This window comes from Stenella coeruleoalba (genome assembly GCF_951394435.1).
Source record: "Stenella coeruleoalba genome assembly, chromosome: 8".
NCBI lineage: Eukaryota > Metazoa > Chordata > Mammalia > Artiodactyla > Delphinidae > Stenella > Stenella coeruleoalba.
In genome coordinates, this window is record NC_137154.1 from 46,287,997 (window position 1) to 46,302,352 (window position 14,356).

At 46.3% G+C, this 14,356-nt stretch overlaps 1 protein-coding gene across 11 annotated transcripts in view; it reads left to right on the forward strand.

Annotated features, from left to right (window-relative positions):
* DENND2B (DENN domain containing 2B) overlaps positions 1 to 14,356 on the forward strand; it is a 178,143-nt gene that overhangs the window by 57,393 nt on the left and 106,394 nt on the right. For 4 of the 11 annotated variants that reach the window (XM_079928526.1, XM_079928527.1, XM_079928525.1 and 1 more), the window contains one exon: positions 8,159 to 8,247. Coding sequence is in view for 4 of the 11 variants with exons in the window: in XM_079928521.1 (XP_079784647.1) it covers positions 12,186 to 12,202 (17 nt within the window). In the remaining 7 variants the exon portion in view is untranslated. Of the gene's footprint in view, positions 1 to 2,626; positions 2,806 to 8,005; positions 8,248 to 8,769; positions 12,203 to 14,356 lie in introns of those variants that run through there. The other 7 variants (XM_079928521.1, XM_079928520.1, XM_079928522.1 and 4 more) reach the window with 4 other exon arrangements.

Genomic DNA, 14,356 nt, shown 5'->3' on the forward strand with positions numbered 1-14,356 from the left:
AAGATAAGTATTGTTTGCAGAAACTTTTTGGTTCAGTTTTGTATACATACACACGTGCACACACGCTCTTTCATACATGCACATTCTGTATTACTATATAAAATTTATTTTTTAGTATGGGTAGTGGTCAAAAAACACTTGACATTTACCAATTTAGTAATGACTCACATGGAGTTTGTTTCGAATTTTCATTATTATAAATAATGCTGGGAACATGCATTTTTTTCCCTCATACTTGGGCATTTTATTCTTAGGACAGCTTCCCAGAAATGAGGCCACTGAGTCACAGGATATGAGCATTTTAATTGATCTAGCCAAGATGCTTTCCAAAAGCTATATCCCATTTACTATTTAATAAATGCCATCTGTACTTGGTTCAGGATAGGTTATCTTTATTTCAATACAGACATTTTTTCTATGCATTATATATGTGGCATATATATATATATATATTTAACAAAATGGGATAATTACTTTTTCTCCAAGTAATATAAACTGAACACTGCCCATTTTACTAAATATTCTTCTACAGCTGTTCTTCTTATTCTGGGGAAGCTTTCCTTGGAGGTAGGGTTTGAAGGGTGGCCACTCTTGCTTCTCAAACTTGAGTCATTCTCACCCATGCTTATGATATGTACCATATATACTTTTATTTATTTATCTTTAAATTAGCTTTTACAAGACTTTTTATTTTTAAATAATTTTAGACTTGCAGAAAGTCTGCAAAGACAGTACAAAGTCCCCTAATCTAACATAACTATGGTATACTTATCAACTAAGAAATTAACGTTGGTATAATGTGAACTATAGCCTTAATTGTATTTCATTAGTCTTTCCCATTAAGGTCCTTTTTCTGTTCCAGGGTGGAATCCAGGATCCCACATTACATTTAGGTGTTGTGTCTTAGTCTCCTCCAGTCTATGGCAATTCTTCCGTCTGTCCTTACCTTTTATGACCTTGAGACTTTTGAGGAGTACTGGGAAGGTATTTTATACAATGTCCCTCAAGTTGGTTTGTTTGATGTTTTCTCATAATTAGATTAAGGTTATGGATTTTTGGGAAGAACACCACAGAAGTGCAGTGCCCTTCTCATTGCTTCATGTCAGGGGTACATGATGTCAGTGTATCTTATTACTAATAATGTTAACTTTGATCACTTGGTGAAGGTAATGTCTGCCAAGTTTCTCCACTGACAAGTTTCCTGTTTCTTCCTTTGTAATTAATATATATTCTGAGAGAGATACTTTGAGGTTGTGTAAGTATCCCATTTCTCTTTAAATATTTACCCACTAATTTTAGCAAAACAAAACTAAACGCAAACAAAAAACATATATACCTTCTTTAGCATTGGTCTACTCAATGACTTCAGTGAAAATGGAGTTAATAGCTGGTTATCTTTTTAAAAAAATACACATTAAGATAAATACAAGAGCATTAAAATTTTTTTAAATGTTCTTATACCACTTGTAATCATCTTGTATATAGGTACCACACCTTGAAAACCTTGGACCACCCTGAGGTGCTAAGCACCAAATGGTTTAGGTTCTGTGGTGATATTGTTGATCCCTTATTTGTTAGATCGATTAGTTGGTTGGTTTCTTTAGTTCATATGTTAAAAATTTATTAATTGTACTCGGTACAGAACCCTAAACTAGGCTTCAGAGTTAAGACATAGGCTAGTAGGAGAAATGAGCTGGGTAAGCCTTGGTGCACTAAAATATGAAAATATGAGCTAAATATCACTAAAATATGAACACGGCAGATGCAGGAGTAGTAGACTGTCCCAGGGAGTACAGGGGGTGGAGGTAGAGAATCCAGTCCAACCTGGGAAAATAAGGGGAGACAGTATGGAGGAGGTGATATGGCTGGACCCACATTTCCCACAGCTGTGCCCAGATCTTATTCTAAGGGATACTCCTTTCTGAGGCTCAAGGTGTTTTCATGGAAGCTGTTTGAGTGCACATTCCTCTTATTCCTCCATCTCCTTTTCCTTCACTTTGTACCCTACCTGAAGCTTTAGTCATGACGGGTAAGATCTTGGTTGAGCTTGGAGTTCTGAGCCAAGTAAACATGAGAAGCCCATTCTGGAAGGGTAAATGGGGCCTCTAGAGGGCGTCTGGGATACTGCCTCCTTGGTCCAGTTGTTCCTGGCCCCAAGACTGTGTTTATGTGGCCCAGTGTTAAAATGCTTGGACTTAACAAGGGGCAGTGGTCAGGGGCCTGTGGATTTGAGAGAGTCCAGAAATTAGCCCATATATACACTCTGTGACGGATACTCTGAGGGACTGGATCAAGGCACTGAGTACCTTGTGTCCTGGGGTTCTGAACTTTGAGCCTCATATTGAGGGTTGTGAGCCGAGTGGAGGTGGACTGGGGCCGGAAGGCTGGCGCACAGAAGGAGAGTGTGCTCAACCCAGCATGAAGATGTCCAGTAGCCGCTTCACCACAGGGCAGTGGGATCTAGGATAATTATAGGCTGAGCCCACACTTTCTGAGTTCAGAGCCTCAGGGTCGGAGGGGAGTAGGTGGGAAAAGGGTCGGAGGCAGGCGGGATTAGGTCAGGAATAAGGACCTGGAAGAATTTCCTACCATAAAATGCCAGGACTTGAGCAAAGAATCGGTATTTCTCTGTTTTCCCAGGAAGGCTGTGAAGCAAAGTATGTGTAGCAGTGGCCAGCGCACTGGAGGTCCTGCCAGCTGTGGCTCCCAGGCAGAGGAGGGCTGGAATTGCCATCTGGAGGAACGCGTTTGTTTTGTTGATGCAAAGGCCCTGGTAGAGCCCATGAAGAGACTGCTTGATTGGCAGTAAGCAGATTGTCTTCCAAGAGAACTTCGTTAGATATTGCCAGTGCTTCTGCTTTGTAAAGGCTGCTTTGTCTCAGACTGATGGCTAGGAGTGAGTCCCTGGCAGAGCTGTAGTCTTCTTCCAGGCACTTCCCAGGCCATTTCCTAATTTCCCCACCCTGTGTTTGGTGCCTTTCTTCTCTTAGGCCAGCTGCTTTTAGGCAGGGAGTCTGAATCTCCCATCTTTTCCTCTAGGAAAGGTTGCCTTATGTGGTGATGGTCTTCTTCTATCTGATCCCGAGCAGATGACTCCAGAGCCCCATGGGGTTCTGCTGAAAGGAGTAGATGGAGGCTCTGTAGCTCCTGAAACAAGGTGCCTTTCTGCTGCTTTGGATTCATTCAGAAAGCAAGGGGACTAGGTGACTAGGTTAGAACCAGATCTGGGTGACTGCCAAAGAACAATGCAGTAGAACATTGAAGCTAGAAGGGACCATTGGAGAACAGCTAGTTCCAGCAGCCCAATACCCCTCTCATTATATGCAGGAAAAAGCGGAGGCCCTGTGGGGGACAGGGACTTGCTCAGGATCTCACCGCCCTGTAACCAGGACCTGGACTCCAGTCTGATGACTCTTTTCTCTACTCCTGAATTTTTAGTTTTTCCCTTCTTAACCACATTGCCACTCAGAGGTAGAAAAGGAAAATTGTAAAGTCCTAAAGAGCTCTTGTGTAAACCTGCCTACTCACATGGCAACCAGAGCCCAGTGTAGGAAAATGGGCAGGACACATGGGTAGAACTGGGTGTCTTCAGTGGACATGCTGCTGGACCCCAGTCTGGTGGGCACTGGGAGCTAGGCTCTCTAGAGGCATCTGAAGTTATACTGCATCTCTTAGGCATTCCAGGATCCAGCCAGTAATATTGAGATAACAGCTTTCTTTTCTTGAATTCCAATGATCCCAAAGTAAGGAGTGACTTTAAAAGATTTATTCTGCTCCTGTGTTTTCAGATTTGGCATTTCAGTTTTTAAAGAAAAGTTTTTTAAAGAAAAGACTATAATTTCTTCTAGTGATCAAATCTAGAACCTAATGATCATATACACACATATATATTAAAATATATATATATATATAATTTTTTTTCTTCTCTTGAATCTGAGTGGATAGACTATGTAAGGCTATCCACTCAAATTCCCTCATCTAATGGAGGGGGCAGCTGTTTCTGTGGGGTTTTTTTTTAAAGAGTCTTTTTAAGTGTTTCATTTATTGAACACATTAATTGGTTGCCCACTCTGAATGAAATATGAAAGTAGATAGACTTCAAGGGGCTCACAACTGTGGGGGAGAGGGAGTGCAAGTAGCAGTGATAAAATGATATAAATACCATGATAAAGGCATCCTAAACTGCTGTGGGCTTGCAGAGTAGACAAACAGATCCTGCCAGGAGATCAAGAAATATTTCACAGAGGAGGTGATGACTGAGTTGGGCCTTGAAGGCCATTTGGTTTTGCTAGTTAGGGAAGGGGAGGCACTCAGAAAAAGGTAACAGTGTGGGCAGCTGGGGAGGGAGAGGAGAAATGCAGTTTTCAGAGCACCAGCTGGTGTGTGATGGTTGTGCCTGTAATGGAGTGGTGGTCGTGGGGGAGTGTGGCAGGAGAGGAAGCCGGAAGGGATTTCAGATTTTGGTGGCCATGTCTGTCACGGGAGGGGTTTGGGCTTAGGCACACTGCTGTTGCTATTATTTAGGCCTTCATTATTTTTCCCCCAGACAGTAGTTTTCAGTTTCTTTTCAGTAATGGAAAAACATTTTTTCAAACAATATTTACACCCATCTCCAAATTATAAAACATAAGATGACTTTTTAAAGTAAAAGTGTATTTTCTGTAAGCACAGTGACCTGCACAGTGGAGGTGAGAGAAAACATTTTTGTCCTTGAATGGAGCTGACCCGGGAGAGCCTTCCCATCTGTGGGCGTTGAGCCATTCCTGCATCCCACTTGGTTTGGCAGTGATACTTGTGCTGGAGTGCCTGTGAGTGGGCACTCTGGGACTGGGAAAGGCTGTAAAACCCTGGAGCGCGTCCCCGGAAGAGTGACCTTACGAGGAAAGTTCTGGGAAACAAACCACAGGGAGACTTTACAGGAATTTTTGGTTGAGCCCACAGGCAAGGCACATGAGGAAAAGACATGTAATTATAGTTTGTAAGTCTATGAAAAGATACAATGAGTGACGTGAAATGGCTGTTCTAAGTTTCTTCTTCCTGTTGGACAGGAAGAAAGGGGGTTTTATGCATTCATTCAGCAGATTTTTATTGTGTGCCAGCTATGAGCTGGGCCCTATCCTAAATGCAGAGAATATGGTGGTTATCAAAACTTTCAAGGTTCCTGCTCCTAAGGAACTCAGGGGGGAAGCAAGTAATCGCACAAATGAGCAATTGCAGGTTATGGTAAGTGCCATGGAGGGTGAGTCCTCATTTACACTGGAGGATCGTGAAAGACTTCTCTGCAGAGGTGAGAGGCAAGTTGAGGCTAGGCGAGTAAGATTCAGCTGGGTGAAGACTAGGGTGTGGGGGAGTGTCCCAGGCAAGGGGAGCAGCCTGGAGAAGATCTGACACTTTGGGAAACTAAAAGGTGGCCTGTGTAGCTGGCACCCAGAGTGGGAGGGTAGGAAATGTGCTGAGAGGAGAGGAGGCTGGAGAAAGATCATGCTGGGCCTTATAGGTCCTGGTAAGAATTCAGATTTTATCCTAAATGCAGTGGGAAGCCATTGAAGTGTGCTAAGCAGGAAATGACATGATTTGGTGTAAAAGGGTGATTCAGACAGCTCTGTGGAGAACGGAGGTGTGAGGGCAAGAGTGAAAGCTGGGGCGATTAGGAGGTTGGTGCAGTGGTTAAGGGGAAAGACTGGGGTGGCAATGGAGGTGCAGAAAAACGGACAGATAAAAGATAAATCTTGGAAGTAGAATTATTTGGAGTCGGTAAGTGGATTGGCTGCGGGGAGTGTGAGGTAGGGATGTGCAAGGATATCTCCTGGGTTTCTGGCTGAAGTCTGCATGTGGGCCTCCCAGCAGATACTAGACCACATACGGCTGTAAAAGCCCTATCCTTCCGGAAAGGTCAGGTAGGATTGATCTGAATCCAGCATTGCAGAGGCAGCAGAAGGATTCAGCTGTCCTTTCGCTCTGCCCAGTTCAAGGAGCTTATACACAATAGCAGCACCCAAGCAGCGATTTCAGTTCTCCCACTAATGCGGCCCTTACTATGTCCCTACCTGGTCCCCCCAGGGGAGGGCCCTAAGGAACCGCTGTAACCCCGGTGTGCCACTAGGGGGAGCATGGCCTGCATTCTGTGTCTGGTCTGGAGGGCTTTTTGAAGTTTGCATTACTTTAGAGACTGACTTGTATCAGCTTTAGTACTCAACCTTGTCCCTTCATGCTGCTTAGAAGAATGCCTGACATATGGTAGGTGCTCAATAAACATTAGTTGGTATTAATATTATAACTGTGACTATTGTCTTATTGTAAAAATGAATGGGCATCACCTCTGCTTTCTCATCATGGAGACTGGGCAAGTGGAATGTGCATTTTGGGCATCAGGAGCAGAGCAGAGGGCTGCCTGTTGGGAATGGGATGGGGGAGAAGTTTAGTGATTTGATGGTATTGCCCTTGCCGTTTCATCTTGTCTTCCTTTGCAGATGGGGGTGGGGGACACTAGGGCCTATGAGGAATTCCTGAGTTGGTACTTGGGTCAGGGTATTGGGTTGGGTATTTCTAGTAGGTGGTTGAGTATACCCTCTTTGAAGCTCTGATTGCTTCACTGAAGCAAAAGTGCCCCCCACTTAGGGTTTGTGCCATTCTGTTATTTCCTGTTGTATTTTGTGACACACCTCCTACCTTATCTCCTGACATATATTTACCTTTTAAACTTGACTGAATTAAAATCTTGTTTTAAGAAATTTGTGGTATATTGGACATTAGTGAAAAACACAGAAATTCTGCAAGGGATCTCAGCCTTAAAGATTCCATCAGAATCTCTCTAGCATGGTTTTAGGAAGCAACGTTGAAAAAAGTCTTCCTTGAGCCTCAGGGGCCTCTTGGGGGCAAACCAACTGCCCCAGGTTTTGTTTGTTTGTGGTGAAGAGCAGCTGAGATGAAGTTCTTAGCTCAGTGCCTGGTTGAAGGAGAATGCTTTCACACACATCTTTTCATGCTCATCCCAGCCCTGTCACTTGCCCAGGGGACAGGTTTTATATGGAAACTGGGAGGCTAGGTGATCTGCCCGGAGGCACATGGCTGCTGTGGAGCCGGCGCTACCTGATCTTCTGACCCCTGCTCTGTCTGGTGTTCTTGGAACTACTCTGCTTAATATACGGAAGAGGGTTGAAAGACTTGGCTACTATTTCTAGATCTGTTATCTTCTGGTTCTGTGACCTGGGCCAAGTTATTTGGCCTCTCTTTTAGATTTTTGAAAAAATCTGTTAAATTAGTATGATAGTACCATCCTAACTGTGGGTCTCTTGGGTTGAACAGATGAGCCAAGATTTGTAAGAGTACTTTGGAGAAGTGTAAGGTAATTTATAGCTATAGGGCAGGACTTTTTTTCTCTCATCTGTGCACCTGTATGTTTCACATCTCATAGAGGCTATCGTAGAGCCTTCAGGCTAAAAGATGATAGTAGGGCCTATTTGATCACGACTCAGAAGGAGTCTCTATCTTCCCCAGGGAACCCAGCCTTGTATCTCATAACTGGCTGTCAAAAAAACTGTTAGTTTGTAAGATCAGATGGCAGTGTACCTTAGAGGAAAGTACCAGACTAGGGGGCAGCGGACTGGTCTCTACTGTTAGTTCTTCGACTGCCAAACTGGCTTTGTAACTGTGGACTAGATATTTGATCCCTCTGAGCCTTAGTTTTCCCATCTATAAAATGGTGATAATGATATCTATCCAGTATACTTCAAAAGGTTTTGGGGATCGAACAAAATAGTGCATGTAAAAGAATATTACAAAGCAGAGGACTTCCCTGGTGGTCCAGTGGATAAGACTCCGTGCTCCCAATTTAGGGGGCCCGGGTTTGATCCCTTGTCAGGGAACTAGATCCCACATGCCACAACTAAGACCCGGCACAGCCAAATAAATAAATATTTTAAAAAATATATTACAAAGCAGAAATATGCATCGGGGGATTACGCTTAGAGGGCCTGCTGTGTCCCAGGCACTGTGCTAGCTCTTTAACAGCACGGGTATTATTTCTGGCCATGACGACAGCTCACAGAAAGCCTGGGCTTTAGGCTGTATTTGTATCACATTTGTTGCTTGGGCTGTGACTCTGACTTGCCCAGGACACTTACTGGACCTGACCTGGTGTCTTTCCTCTCCATTGCAGGAAGATGAGAGACTGCTTTGGCACCAGCACTAGTACCATGAGTCCCTGCACTGGTTAAAGCCATCACCACGGCCTGGGCAGGCAGCAAGGTAAGAAGAGAGGCCAGTCCAGGCGAGCTCCAGGGAGGTGAATGCATTTCCGCCTCAGCTGCTGCCGGGGAAAATCCCAAGCGCACAAACAAGTCGAGGCAGTGCATCTGGGTCCTCCTACCCTCCCCTCACTCCAGGACCCAGAGGAAGGGCTTGCTTCCCCTCCAAGTGTTCCAGCTAGCTCCCTCCCCCCCTGACCAGGACTCTTCCAAGTTATAAAAAAAATGAGACACTGGTGGGGAGCAGAACAAGTCCACTCACTGTCTTCTCCCTTCTCCCCTCTGAGCTGTTGAAGCGAGTTCTCAGGAGCAGCCCAGAGCCCTTGTCTGACTGGGAGGGAGGTAGGAGGAGTGGAATGCGTGCAGAGACCGAGCTGATCAAAAGACAGTGCTGTTTCGTGAAAGCCTCCCAGAACTGAGGGAGAGAGAGGGAGACAGCGAGGGAGGGGTCGGGGGAGAGAAAGGGAGGGAGAGAGAGAAAGGGAGGGAGGGAGGGAGAGATCGGGAGCGAGCGCTGGCGAGAACAGGGTCTCCATGACGACTGGCCTGGCCGGCCAGCAGTGCTCCGCTCATTTGGCTGGAAGGAGCGCCACGAAAGGTCAGAGGAAGGAGCCGTGGGAAGCTCGCAGCAGGTATCCGAGCCGGAGCGAGTGGATTTGGGGGCCCTGGGCTCCCTAACAGACTGTGGTGTGAGCCAAACTGCTGAGAATGGAGTGGGCAGGAAAGCACCGGGACTTTCAGGTAAGGTCAGCTCCAGGCTTGGATTGTTTTTCCTCCTTTCCTGGCCAGTCTTGGGCTGTTTTCTGGGAGGCAGGCAAGTGTCTGTACTCTGTGCTCGGGGTTTGGGGCTCAGGAATGATGTCATGCTCCAACAGTTGGATTCTATTAGCTTAAGGAGGAGGGAAACAGCCAATTTTCTTGACTTTGCAGATCTAGCTGATCTCACTCTTACTGAACCTGAGGTGTTTAGACTTCACTATAGGAATCATCATCTTACTTTTATTTAGCACAAAGTCTCAGGATATTTTACAGGAAGGGTCTTTTATGTAGAAAAATGAGTTATCATCACTCCAGCATTGTGTTTGTAGTTCTTACGTGGAAACTCCAGTGTCTTTTGAGTGGCTTGGTTTGTTCTAGTGAACACTGTCTGTTTTGTCTCTTGGTGCTGCTATGTCTGACCTAATGAAAAAAAAAAAAAAAGCTAATTAACTCAGCTGGGAGCCTGTGGTGAGCTCCAAGTCTCTCCGGAGTAGTTATTAGGACAGAGGGACTGTCCTAGGGATATCTGAACCGGGGTTGGTCTCTCTCTCTGGCCCCCAGGTAGCTTGGTAAGAAGCAAGCTGTCCTCCTTCATTAATAAAGTCCATCACAGGCTTTCCTTAGAAAATACATGGGGTGGAGGCAGGTGGTGTCTGGGGGCTGGGGGACCTGCAAAGAGGTTTTTCTTATCCAGATATCTCAGAGTGAGCTGCTGCTAAGAGCTAGGTTACCTGAGGAGACATGAAGCGCTGTGGTTGTGCTGAATGGATTCCTTGGTTAATATTTTAACCAACTCTCAGGGCATGCAGTGTCCATGCCGCACGCCCCTTCTACACTGTCCTATGTTTCGGTAAAACTTGTTCTGACCTAGAGGACTAGTGTGTGGTGAACTCATTGTGGCCTAGGAGAGGAGACTGTTCCAGAAAGGCACTTTCATAGGTGATGAGGTAGCTAAGGTTGTCAGTGATCTTATCAGGAGGGTTAACGCAGTGGACACTCCCTGCAGTGGAGACCCATTGGGATGTGCTTCCGCTTCAGCCATGTTATATCTTAAACTTACTGCTGGGCCTCAGGAAACTTGGTGGGTGCCTTTGGTTTCTCTGTGGGATGAGGGAACAGCTGCCATCCTGGCTCTTTGGTTTTTCTTCTTGAACTTTCTGAACAGAATGTCTTTTGTACTCTGGCAAACAATGAGGGGGGCCTTCTGATTAACTTCGGGTCAGCTTGCCAATGAAAGCACTGGCCATGTCCCCAAGCGGGCTCCCTGAATGTGGACATGTGTACATCATTGTTGTGGCCTGAGGCTCCATAAGGGTGAACTCCATGGCCCTGGACCTCAGACGGGCCACTTCTAAAGTGATGCCTCCTTTCACTGCACTCCAGGGCTCCTCTGCTTGGTTGACACCTCGGTTAACTGGGGGGATGTGGCATGGCGCTGTTGGCTGGGACTCAGTTTGGGGGATGTGAAGAGGAGGCCTCTCTGAGTCAGTGGCCCCTTCGGTGGACAACGCAAGTCCAGGATCTCAGTTCTCCTCTACTCGTGTGGATGTGTTTGGGCAGCTCCTCCAATTTTATGGTCCCCGCACGTGTGAAGAGGGCTAGCAGATGATCTTTCTTTTGGTGTAGCAGAGTGAATAATGGATTTGGGTTTAGGAGACGTGAACCGTGGCCAGGTTCTGCTACTTACCATAAAGGTAGCCATGGGCAAGACCCTCAACCTCTACGACCTTCAGATTTATTGGCTGTGAAATGGGGATAATGATAATAGCTCCTTCATAGGACTGTTGCGGGGAGCAAATGAAATAATTTCCATGAACGTAGTTTTAAACAAGTCAAGTCCTATATGATGTAAGATGTTATGATTTGACACTTGATGGATGGTCCCTCTTTCTTCTGGAAAGTCACTTTGTTCTGGTTTTCCCATTTATAAAGTCCCTTCTTCTCTTTTGCATTTATAAATAAAAATGAGAAAATCCTTTTAAAACTTCTTCAAGATGTGAAAAGAAACAAATAGTGCTTTCTTTGGGTTGGGAAGTTTAGTGATGTTCACTGTAGACTTTGAGCCATAAATGATCCTTCAGAGATGAAGCTTTCCTTGGGTCACCTGACTCACATGTTTTAGTATGGAGGAGAGGGATTCCAAGAGACCCTTTGCTTTTCCCACAGCTGCCTGGCGCTTACGGAGTCATAGATTTTAGAAGCTGGAAGAGAGGCTACTGGTTGCCAGGGCTGGTTCCCTCATCCTGTTAGGTTCTGCTGGGGAAACTGTTGCGAGTGAGCAGGGAGGCCTTTCTCCTCCGTTTTGGGTTTGAAAGGCAGGGTTCTAACTGGCAGGAAGTGTTATTGCTCTGAAAGGTCCTTGGGGGCTAGGCAGCTTTTTTAGGAACCTGTGGCTACAGCTTAGAGGGAAATAAGAAAGAAACAAGGAATTGGGAATTCCAAGGGCAGAGATACTCGATATGCCGTGGGACTGTGCAAGGAACAGAATAGCAGGGGAGTGGAGCCTCTGGGCAAGGGCGTCCCAGCTCTGTCCTCAGAGACTCCGGGAGGCTCCTGGCATACTAGGTGGGAACACGGGAAAGGGCCGGCACCCCACCTGCAGCCGCAGCTTTTGTTGTAGGGCAAGGGCACACCTGCCAGCCAGGCCCTGGAGTAGTGCCTTGGAAGAAGCCCCTGAACAGACAGATTTTTTTTTTTTTTTTTTTTAAATAACGGAGCCTTTTTTCCAGGTGAATCTTGTCACAGCAGCCTCTCCAGCCTGAGGGGAAGCTGTCCACAGCTTAGCTTGGGGCTGCAGCTGTTCCCCACTCCTTGTCAGTCCAGTTTCCCAGAGCTGAGTCACAAATCGGATCCCTCCCTGTTCCTTAAGGATGAAAAAGTAACATTCCTGTTCTTACTCCCTCTCTCCCCCTTCCTTTACGCCTCTTCCTGCACTCTCTCCCCCTGGGCTCCTTCTCTCTGTAAAATTAGAATAATCAGTTACCCAGGGAAGTTGCAATTCTGAAATACTTTGGAGGACAGGCCAAGGCCGTCCTCAGTTCTGCTGGCTCTGCCCCTGTCCCTGGAATGCAGGGCTTGGGTGTACCATTTGGACGGGCACCACAACTCCAGATATCATAGCCACACTGCTGGCCCGGGACTAAGAGAGGCTGCGTCCCGTCCCCACCTCACCTGATTCTAATGACTACTTCCGGGAGGTAGGAACCTGAGACAGGTAGAGGGTCTGAGTCCTGGGCTGTCCAAAGCACCTCCCTGCAGGCTGGCAGGACTGAGAGGCTGAGAGCATGTCATCCTGTTGCTTCTCTTAGCTGTTACCTGTCACTGCCCTGGAGACTCCTGATTTCTCATGTTGGGCCCAAGAGAGTTTGCTGAGGCAGCCAAGCAAAGGGAACGTGTGTGGAGCCTGGGGGAGGCCGGGCAGCAGCCCTGCACGGCTTTGGCTTGTCTTCCTTCTGTCCCTCCACCTTAGCTTGGGAGAGCAGGCTGTAGGGAGGGGGCCTCACAGGAACCATGCGAAAGTGGAAAAGGGGCCAGGAGGGCATGAAAGAAAAAAAAAAGACCACCTGGCATGGTCTGCAGAGAGTTCTCTTTCTGTGGGAAAACTTGCACTAGTGAGTGGCTTCTTCTGGGGGTGGGGAGGGAGACTGTGCATCTCTTTTATGCTGGGGAGAAGCTGCTCTGTGCACCTGTCCCAATAGGTGGGTGGGGTGAAATGCGGGTGTATCCATCTGAGGGGAACATGCCACGTGATATATTGTCTGATAGAAAAAATCCAGGGTCTCTGTTTCTAGCCATGGGCCCTAGAAAACTGGCCTGCACGTGTGTATGTGTGTATGTGTGTTTTGAGGGGAGAGGAAGATGCTGAATGAGTCTAGACTACCTTATTGAAGGATTTCTCCAAAGATCCCTTCTCATTTTTTTTGGCTCAGGTATACTGCTGTTGAGGGGCTGTTGAAATGATCACAATACTCTTCTCTGAAAACTGCCTGAATCTTAGATTGCACTGTCTGTATAAAGGGTGAATTATATGCAATCAGGATATGAAGCCTTCTTAACCAAAGCTGACCTGTTCCTAAGAGTTTGTCATGAAACCACCTGTTTCTCAAAGATCCAGACTCTTTTTCTGTGTGACTTGTCACTGAAGGGATTTGTATATGAGCTGGAGATTGGCTAATAGGAAGCGTCACAGTGGATGAAGGACTATTTGAACCTGGGAAAAAGGAGATAAACATAGGGTTATGGGAGATAAGATCTGAAGCAGTAGGAAGATTACTAGAAGGAACAGGAGAGAGGCCCTGGGAGGGGGATTGAGGAGAGGGTAGTTGTCAGGGACAGGAAGGGTGATAGAGGGTGTACCTGGGCTGACCTAGGAGGCCTTCGTGATACAGCAGAATGCCGGCCCGCCCCCAGGGGCTCAAAGAGACAGTGTTGTGTAGATCCTAACAAGCACTGGGAGGGCAGGAGTGGGTGGGAGCGGCTGGCACTGCGGTCAACACCCCTGTTCATTTGCTCTTTGGGCCCAGAGACATCTCTGGTGCCCATATGTTCTCTTGGTCTGTTTACCCATTTAGTCAGTGAATACAGAGGGTCTGGGCCAAGAGCTGGGGAGGATCTAAAAAAGTATCAAGTGTGGGATTTATCCCATATATATATTGTATTACTTGTTGTAGTATAGTTATTTCCTCCCCAGTGTGAGCCTCTGTCCGTGTGACTGAGAAGAAACACAGACCTACTGAAGTTTTAGGTTTTGATGGTAGGGTTAATGGCTATCTCATGCGTTAGTCTGGGAAAAAGGAAGAGGGTCCAACTCTTAGACTCTGATTTGAAGCACTGTTTGAGTAATGGGAGAGAGCCCACTAAAGGACTGGAAATAGGAGGAGGGTGTTTGAGGCTTCTCTGACAGTGTCTGACCATGGTGCGTGTGTGCAGGGGGTGGGGAACGGGAAAAGGGAAATGGGAAAATTGGAAAGAAAACTATAAAGTCAGCTAGTTTCTAGAACTCTTTAGATTTGTTTGAGGAACTGATTTTGGTATGTTCATTCATGTCTTGGAACACAGGCTCCCTTATGGAGTTCTGACAACTGAGTTTTATAGATTGCTTTTAAGTGAGTCAACCTGTAATGTGTTTGTTCAACTCTCAGTGACTATTAGATATTCAGTGAGTGTATGGTGCTGCCTTGGAGCAGCTCTGATGGAATTATTTGCACATAATGAGAGTATCTTACATGCAGCGTAGTGAAGTGATTAAGGGCTGGAACTCAGGGGTCATATAAACACAGGTTTAGAATCTGACATTACTCTTTACTAGCTGTGTGACCTTGGGTAATTTATCTAATCTCTCTGAGTCCCAG